General features: G+C 35.1%; 1 protein-coding gene across 6 annotated transcripts in view; it reads left to right on the forward strand.

The window, feature by feature from the left end:
- The window catches only part of LARP4B (La ribonucleoprotein 4B), a 72,493-nt gene extending 63,748 nt beyond the window's left edge, over nt 1–8,745 (forward strand). For all 6 annotated transcript variants that reach the window (XM_045289784.1, XM_004702345.3, XM_045289785.1 and 3 more), the window contains 4 exons: nt 1,487–1,651; nt 2,457–2,581; nt 2,674–2,782; nt 4,850–8,745. In XM_045289784.1, coding sequence (XP_045145719.1) covers nt 1,487–1,651; nt 2,457–2,581; nt 2,674–2,782; nt 4,850–5,137 — 687 coding nt within the window. In that variant the 3' untranslated portion in view covers nt 5,138–8,745. The remainder of the gene's footprint in view (nt 1–1,486; nt 1,652–2,456; nt 2,582–2,673; nt 2,783–4,849) is intronic.
- The last annotated feature ends 207 nt before the right edge of the window (nt 8,746–8,952 follow it).

An 8,952-nucleotide genomic window follows, 5' to 3' on the forward strand; every position in this document is an offset into this window, starting at 1 on the left:
AAAGATGTTTTGAAATAATCTTGTCTCTGCATAATTTAAAATATTACTAGGAAGCTAGGGTGGGGGGTGGGAAAAAAAATAAAATAAAATATTGCTAGATTAATTTGAATATGATGCTCGTTATATTAAATTACAAAGAACCTGCAGTAGTCAGGTGGTTAATAACACAAACTTAGTACTAAAGGCACATAACAGAACAAAATTAAGTCACAATTAATAAAGTGGAGAAATAAGACATGGTTACCCAGAAAATACAGTGGAAGTTGTTTTTTTTTAAAACAGGTTTAGCCTCCTTCTATTTGCGCTTTGTCCTGTTTGATCTGTGTTCTTTTATAGAGGACCGAATCTTCATGTTGGTATTGCTTTCTGAGAAATGTTGGCCCTTTCAAGTTAACATGAGCCCCGTGAGAGCACTCCTTCCTAGTCAAAGTAGCTAGCCATTCCCAACTTTAAAAATACTTGAATTAGGGAGGGAGGGGATAGAAAGGAAGGAGCAAATTCCAAGGGCTCAAGCCGAAAGAAAATACTTTGAAAATGATGATGGCAACATATATGCAAATTAGCTTGGTACAATTGATATATGGATTGTTATAAGAGGTGTAAGAGCCCCAATAAAATAGTTTAATAGTTTGGAAAAAAAAGAATTATATAAGCTCATTTTGCTTTTTTGTTTCTGGTATTTTCCAACCAAGAACCTGGATTTTTATAAAGTACCGTTAAGCTTGTGGAGTGCTACTTTTCAATAAGCATATACATTACTGTCTTTGTAGAGACATTTGGGGGTTACACTTGGGTATCTATGCTGAGTTTGATTTTTTTTTAGTTTGATTTCTTTAAATCAAAATAAGAATCTCATACTTTTTTGTACATATTTAAAACTATAAAGTGTTATAGTAAGTTAACTGAGCTGTAATCTTTCATTTTTGTTAGTTTTTTTAATGCAAATCTTAGTAAATTATTGCTTGGGTATCAGGGAGTGGACAGAGCAGTAATTTGCTTATTTTTCTTTGAATATGTCCTTTATAACTTAGATTATAAATATTGACTTGTTATATACACTATGCTATAATTTCATATGTAACTATTAACTGGAGATGAATATGGCTAGACTATAGAGTCAAGATAGTCTGAATTTTGTTTAATGGGGTAAAGAGAATCTGACTCAAATATTTGCGTTTTAATTTGTCACATATCTTGGTTATCAGTAGTTTTTTTGTTTTTTGTTTTTTGTTTTGGTTATCAGTAGTTTTGAGATACTTTTTTACTAATCTGGTCTAGATAGTTAGTTGCCTAATAAATGACTTTTGATATAGCAATTAAGTATTTGTATATTTATCTGTCCATGGTTTGTTTAAAGACTGTTTTCAAGAAGATGTAAAAATTAGAACATTTTAGAAGTCTGTTTGTTTTTTAAAGTTTGATGCATTTCTTATGCTATAAGGATTTTTTACACTTGTCCTAATGTGGGATGTTGTTTTTATTCCAGAGGAGTCAAACACAGTCTCCAACGCCACCAAAACCTCCATCCCCTAGCTTTGAGTTAGGGCTCTCCAACTTCCCTCCTTTGCCTGGAGCTGTAGGCAATTTAAAGACAGAGGACTTATTTGAAAACAGGCTGTCTAGCTTGATAATAGGATCATCAAAAGACAGGGTAAGCTGCATATGACAAGAAAAATTACATTTACAAAGCATTCACTTACTGGGCACTTTGCCAAGCTCTTTGCATACATTACATTCTTAATATGCAGGGGAAGGGAAACCAATGGTGTAGGTAATATTACCCTGGGATTACCGATGAGACTTATATGTTAAGTGATGTACAAAAGTGACATCGATTTTGAGTAGTAAGGCCAGTTGAACCTAGGACTCAGATGCTCTGTAGTCGTGGTTTAATAGAGTTTTGGTTAGGTTGGTGTTTATTAATTTTAAAGGGTAAAAAACTCATGCGGTAATCTGTTGTGTAGATTCTTCTTCTCATCCAAAGTATCTATTTAGCTGAGAAAAGAGGCTTGCAAATCATTACAATGGAAGCTAATATAGAGGGGAGGGCCTGAAGCATGAGAATCATTAAATATTTGCTGATTGGAAAATGGACTGAGAAATCTGTAGGCAAAAGGACAAACTTGGAATCTCTGGCATTTTTGCTAGAGAAGGTCTTCCCAAGTTATGTGTTTGTTTTATTTTTCTGCCTTTATTATGCTGTCAGGTAACAACTTTGCCTGTTCTTCTAGGGTTGAGGTGGGTGCATGTATCTGACTGTCAGCTGCATTCAGCAGTAGGCAAGAGCAACTAACCTTTGTTTCACCAAAAATGAGACCTACAAAACAGTTTTAGCAGGTGGTTTGGGGATCTCCAAAACTTGTATTAAGCAGAACATGTATTTTTTGATCACCGTATTAAGATCATTATGAAAAAGATCTTCACAGTGTCATAAACATTGCTGTTTTCATTTTTAGAATCTAAATGTGGATGCAAGTACAAACACTATTCCTGCAGTAATCCCCAGAGAGCCCTCAGTGCCCATTTCTTGTGCTGTATCAGCAACATATGAACAATCTCCTTCCCCAGCCCATTTACCTGAGTAAGTAATAGTCTACAAATGCTTTGTATCTACTAATTTTCAACTATTTGTCATGGTTCATGAAATTCAAATCGTGGGTGCTGTTTTTACAGCGATTCCAAGATTATAGAGAAGCAGAGGGAAACACAGAGTATGGAAAGACTTTCTTCTCCTCTTGCTACTACTGCATGTAAATCAGTACAAGTTAATGGAACTGCCACAGTACGTAACTAGTGCTTATTTTCTTTTAAATCACAAAATCTCAGGTATGATAAAAAGATACCTAACTCTCCTTTCTGTACCAGCTTATTTTAATAAAATCTAATTTGATGGGTTTTCTTTTGTGTGTGTGCCTTGTGTTGTGTTTTCTGTAAAAAATACCAAGAATATCTGTTAATAATTTTTAACTATTCTCATTGTTTCTCAGCATCACAGCCATAGATACCTTTTGTTCCCAGTACCCTTTGGTAGAGGTTATGTTTTGAGTAGTTAACAAGATTCCAGTTCCGGCTCTTATACTGACTTATGCAGTCAGTTAAATATTCACCATAAGTATTGTGTTTGTAATAAATACAAAAATGAAGACTAACACTTACTAGGCACTTTGCCAAGCTCTTTGCATACATTATATTTTTAATACGCAGTGATAACCTATGGTAGGTGGTATTACAAAATAAGATGGGATAGTACTATAACCATTCCTCCTTATCCCACAGTTATTTTAAGAATAAAAGTACACTGATCATTCTATGGTACATTTCAGTTTTTTTAGTGTGTTAATGTTACTGTGGTAAAATACTTATAACACAACCCTTGCCACGCTATTTGTCAATGTACAATTCAGTGACTTAATTACATTCACTGTGTTGTGTGACCATCCTATAATCCACCTCCAAAACCTTTTCATCACCCAAAATAGATGCTTAGTCTCCATTAAGCAATAGCTCCCCATTCCTTTTCCCCCAGCCCCTGTAACCCTTTTGTTTCTATGTATTTGAATATTCTAATAGTTCATCTACGTGCTATCATAAAATATTTGTCCTTTTGTGTCTGATTTAATAATGTTTTCTGCAGTTCATTCATATCATAGCATGTATCATTACTCTATATGACTGCGCAGTAGTAATCTCTTAAATGTGCAATAATTACTGATAAGGAAGAACTTACTCTGCTAAACATTTTGCTACTTGTGTTCTCTGTCTTCTGTCTTTTTCATCCCGCATTTCCTCCCCTACTGTCTTCTTTTGTGCTTGAGTTTTTGTAATGAACCATTTTGAGTCTCATTTCCTTTGTGTAAATGTTTAAGAGAGTGCCCTTGTATTGCCATGGAAACTACACTGGCAGTCCTAAATTCATAACAACCTAGTGTGAATTGACACCGATTTACTGGCATACAGGAATTTATACAGAGTACCCTGCCTCCTTAGGGGGTTGTCACTGACTGCATCTTTATATAGTGTGTGCTGTAGTGTTTCTAAAGTGTTTTCAATCTGCACTTTTTACTATTTTCTTTTTTAAATGCTGCTTGTATTTTACCCTCCAGTTCTTGACTCTTTAAGTTCTAAATTCTAATTCTACACCCCCCACCCCCCTTTCTGGCACTTTATCTTTTTTGGTAAATGAAACTTTAGTTTAAAAGAACAAAATCTTTTGTTATTGCCCTCATTTTGGTATTTGAGTGAGAATTTTATTTGGGATATAAACCTTTGTTACCCATAGAGTTGAATATTCATAAAGACAAACCTAATTTTCAAAATGGTTTTTATAGCTGAAATATATTTTTTAAATTTCCCTTTTCCTCTATTACATAGCATTCGGGTTTCACTCACCTGAAGCCCCTCTAAAACTGTTTTGTATTAAGTACTCACAGGAGACCATGTCATTGCTATGGGACTAACTGGTAAGTTTGAAGGACAGGTGGGACAAGAAAAAGGCTTGCTGTTGTATCATTTCTAGAAAAGGACGCATTTCTAGGATTATCACTTTTGTTTCCTTAGGCTTCAGTAGAAGAGCTCAAGAGTCTTTAAAGACCTAAATGCTGCCAAGAGTTTATTTACCATTTTTTATAACTACGTTATCTAATATTATTCACTTTTAAAATGTATTTCTAGAATATCTTGTGGAGAAAGTTGTGGTGCTGGAGAAGAATCTTTGTGAATACAACATTTTAGTAAAATTTATTTTTTATTTTATTATTTTTTAATTTGGGCCTTAATTGAACTTCATTTTCCCATGTCTTCACTGGAGACATTGTGTATGCATGTAATTTCAACATTTTGTGTTTCCCAGGAATTGCGAAAACCTAGCTACGCAGAGATTTGTCAGAGAACAAGTAAAGAGCCTCCTTCTTCCCCATTGCAACCCCAAAAAGAACAAAAGCCAAACACTGTCGGTTGTGGGAAAGAAGAAAAGAAACTCACTGAACCAATGGAGAGATACAGAGAACCCCCTCCCCTGAAGTCAAATCCAGGACAACCCAAAGATCAGAGAAGGCAGTTGGGGCGCAGATCCCCGCCTCCAGCCACTGGGAAGCGTCTAAGTAGAGAACAGAACACACCGCCCAAGTCTCCTCAGTGATGTGTACGCCTGGGAGGGCTTGCAGAGGCCGTTGTCTTCTGTGGAACTGCATTGAAGCACTGTTCCCACTCAGTACAGAGAGTGAGTTGCTGGTTAGGGGCTTGCAGTATATAAGGCATGTGAAATGCCTACAAGTTATTTTTCTTCTGTGAGTTGGAATTCCCTGTCTTGAAAAAAAAATCTACTTTTCAGGATTTAATTAATATAAACCTTATTTTAGGTTGGTGCTTAACTGGAGGTGATGCATAAGTGATTTTTTTTTTTTCAGGATAGAACATGCATTTATTCCTACAAATTGATATTTTTTATTAGGTCTCCATATGGCTATGAATGCAAGCTATATATAATGAGTTTTTCTAAATTAAGTGGAACTATGCTACATTTTTTTTTAGTAACTGGTTTGCAAGTATATATCTCTAAAATGTCAACAAATTGATGAGAGCTGATGACAGCTAGTCTTGTGAGTGCAAAATTAGTTTTTGTAAACATGACCTTCAGAAAGGAGTAGTGTTGGATTGTTGACACATAACCTGGCCACAGGTAATTCTAGGATGCATTTTATGTTTTCAGTACAACTTTTCTCTTGTATCTGGGCAAAATGAACCTGCAGAGAGCACCATAGACAGAGCAGTCTCAAACATTGGCGTTTTCGTGTACTGCAAGCAAGCAACCAGCTTCTCACTCCACTTTCAAATGGCTATTGTGTAAAATAAATTCAAAGCACATTGTTAATAGAATTTCAATGGAAATATAAACTTTCTTGCCTATTGACATGTTACCACAAAATTGTACCATAGTGTTGTTTTAATAACTTGTGAGTTGGTGCACTTCTGTGCTGGCAAGGAAGGTGATAAGTTTCCACGTACTTTGTGGTTTTCCCTCTACCTAGTGCTCATGCCCTATTATAGATTTCTGTCCTCGTTTCCCCCAACTACTCTTTGAAAGAGTCCGTATTTTAGTCAACTCTGTGTTGGCGTTTTCTGTACCTCTGCATTGGCACATGGATTTAAAAGGTATTTACTGTGAGAGAATGCTGTTTGTGTTCCCCAGCCCACCCCACCCCTTTTGGTGGTAGAGGATGAAAATCCCTGCGCTCGTGACCTCCAAGATGAGGTTTCATTGATTCGCTTCTAGAAGTGCTACACTTCTGGAGAACAAGGATGCACTAAATTTAGCAAGTTTCTAATAAAGTTAAATATAAATTATTTTGTTTTAAAATGCCTAAAATTTTCTTTACATATTCTAAGCAGCAGACATTAAAATAAGAGTATTTCCTGCTAAATGTAACCATACAGTTTATTCCACAAAATGTTATTTAACAAGACTGAGTTGTTTTTTGTTTTTTTGGGTTTTTTTGTAAAGAAAATATTTCCATCCAATATTTAAAGACTTGAATTTTATTTAAACTTGAAAATGACTTTGCCTTAACTTTTGTATAAGACAGCTTAGAGTTCAAGGAGACCGGCCCCCTGGGTTGGCGGGAGTGGATTACAGAGTTACTCAGTTAACTGTGTAGATCTGTCGTTGCTAGTCTCACTGAGTAAGCAGACTGGAGTACAAGAGCTAGCAGTAGTTTTTGTAATATACCATAAAGATCTTAAACAGTTGATCTTTTTTCAAATTGTTGAAAAATCCTGTAAATGCAAATAGTCGATACTGTATTAAATATGTGCACTTGGAAGTGTGTGCTTTGCTTGTACAGTTGTAAATAATCAGAACATATTAAAAAGGTACCCTAAAGAGAAAAATCTGATAAAAATTATTGATATATTATAAATGTTGCTGTTGAGCTGGATGTAGATAAACTAAATGTTGTGGTTTGAATATTTTAATTTGTTCGGGTTTTTTCCTTTTCTTTTTCTCTTATATTGGTGTGTTGAACTGATTCTGCCTCTTTGCTGCAAAAGGAAAATGGAAAGTCTTATTAAAAGCTTTCAAAAGTTTTATCTCGTGAAAGGACTTTGAAGGTATAATAGAAAGCAGAAACTGCCAGTATCTTTAAGTAATTAAAAAATAATCTCTTGATTAAAATCATATAACTAAGCATTATTTTACCCTGCCAGAGGAAAGCATACCCTAATGCGTTTTGATCACATTTCCTCAAAGCAGTGGTCATTATTTAAATATCTTGTGCTAATAATTTCAAATGCCTGTAAAAGGAACATGGGAATTTGCGTCTTTGTAGTTGTCAGATTACTGACTAAAAAAAATCAAATAATTGACCTTTTCATCCCAAACTAATGAATACTGTACAGTTGGAAAGGTGAGCTCTAAGACCTGGTAATGACTAATGTACTCTTTGCTAGAGGAGGAAACACGATGTTGTCAGCCATTGTCATCACCAGAATGACAAATCCTGGTGAGGGCAAGTCATTGGTTTTTAACAATGACAGATCGCTTTCCCTGAAGGCAGTGAACATTGCAGCTTGATTTGTATATGGATAAAGCCAGCTGTAGTTTCGTGCTTTGTTGGCTGAAAGTAAAGCTCAACAGCTACAAACAGGAGGGGAAAAAAGGTGGTTACGTGTAGTAGCAACAGTGTACAGCTAATCATTAGAGTGCACTGGTACATTATAAGATAATATATTGAGACCAGCAGGGTGTTGTGCTGTTCTAATGTATTCTGCTGCCATTTGTACTAGGTCAAAACACTGTAATTACTGCTTTACCTAGCAACAGTCCGTTGCATCAGGCGTTAAAACCTAGCTCTGACATGATTTTTTTAAGCATTCTTTTTAATTAAGCAAAAGTGATATGCCAAATCGCTATATAATGTCAAAAACAAAACGGAACAAAAAATTTTCCTTCTGCTATTATTTTGAGATTTGCCCCCCACACACAGACACACACAATGGGAGATCTCACAAGAGAACACTATGGTGGTGTATGCAGTGTTGCTGCTTGACATACAGCTAGTAATATGTGGGTTGCATCTTTTAAAAAAAAAAAAAAAGGCTAAATCTTTCCTTTCCCCCAGTAGTATCTCACATTATAGAATTAGAGATAACGGCAATCACCAATGACATTTTAACTTGTAAAATTGTGTGGTGGTACTTACTATTTAAAAATGTAAGAATAAGAATCTGACCCTGTTTCACCAGAAATGAATTTAAAGTAGAATAGTTGCTTTTTCAGAGTTAATGTCATGATGTTTCTGATTAGTCCCTCCTATAATTGCATCACTGTTTGTCACTAGCCGGTGGCAAAGAACTTTTTATGTTGATGTATTATCTGTCAAAATGTATTCAGTTTACATTTTAAAACTGGTTCAATTTATCACCAGGGCAACAGATGACTAACGGTGCACACCTATCTTTGTATCTCCATTCAGCTGTAGTCGAGGGTTTTATGTGCTTTGTAACCTATCACACAGAAAGCAGCAGACAATCGAAGATTTAAGGAAAGGTAACAGCTGCCAAGTTACAAAACGGGCAAAATGTGGAAGCTTTCTTGAAGGTTTTAGATTTTGTTCTATTTCGTTTCATTAAGACTGGAATCAAGCTTACATGTAAACTATTGGTAATTTAAGTTTCCTTTGTGTCATTCATTGTAAAACTGTCTAATTTGAAAATGTAGGTTTTGAAAAATAAAGATTTAGGCACTGTTCAGTTTTTCTTTTGATTTATTTTAATTCAAAATTTCTCCACGAATGAGTATTTTTAAAGTATTTTCTGTTTCCATCATTGTATATGCATTAAAAGGAAAAATCAGGGTGCCTCAAACCTGTTTGAATACTAAAGGCTTAATATCCCCATATGTAAGTTTAAGTACAGTTTAATAGTTTCCCTAGCTGCCTTACTGTTTTAAGGTAAGGT

The sequence above is a fragment of the Echinops telfairi genome, unplaced genomic scaffold, assembly GCF_000313985.2.
Source record: "Echinops telfairi isolate 266 unplaced genomic scaffold, ASM31398v2 ScPeMD7_31;HRSCAF=116, whole genome shotgun sequence".
Lineage (NCBI taxonomy): Eukaryota > Metazoa > Chordata > Mammalia > Afrosoricida > Tenrecidae > Echinops > Echinops telfairi.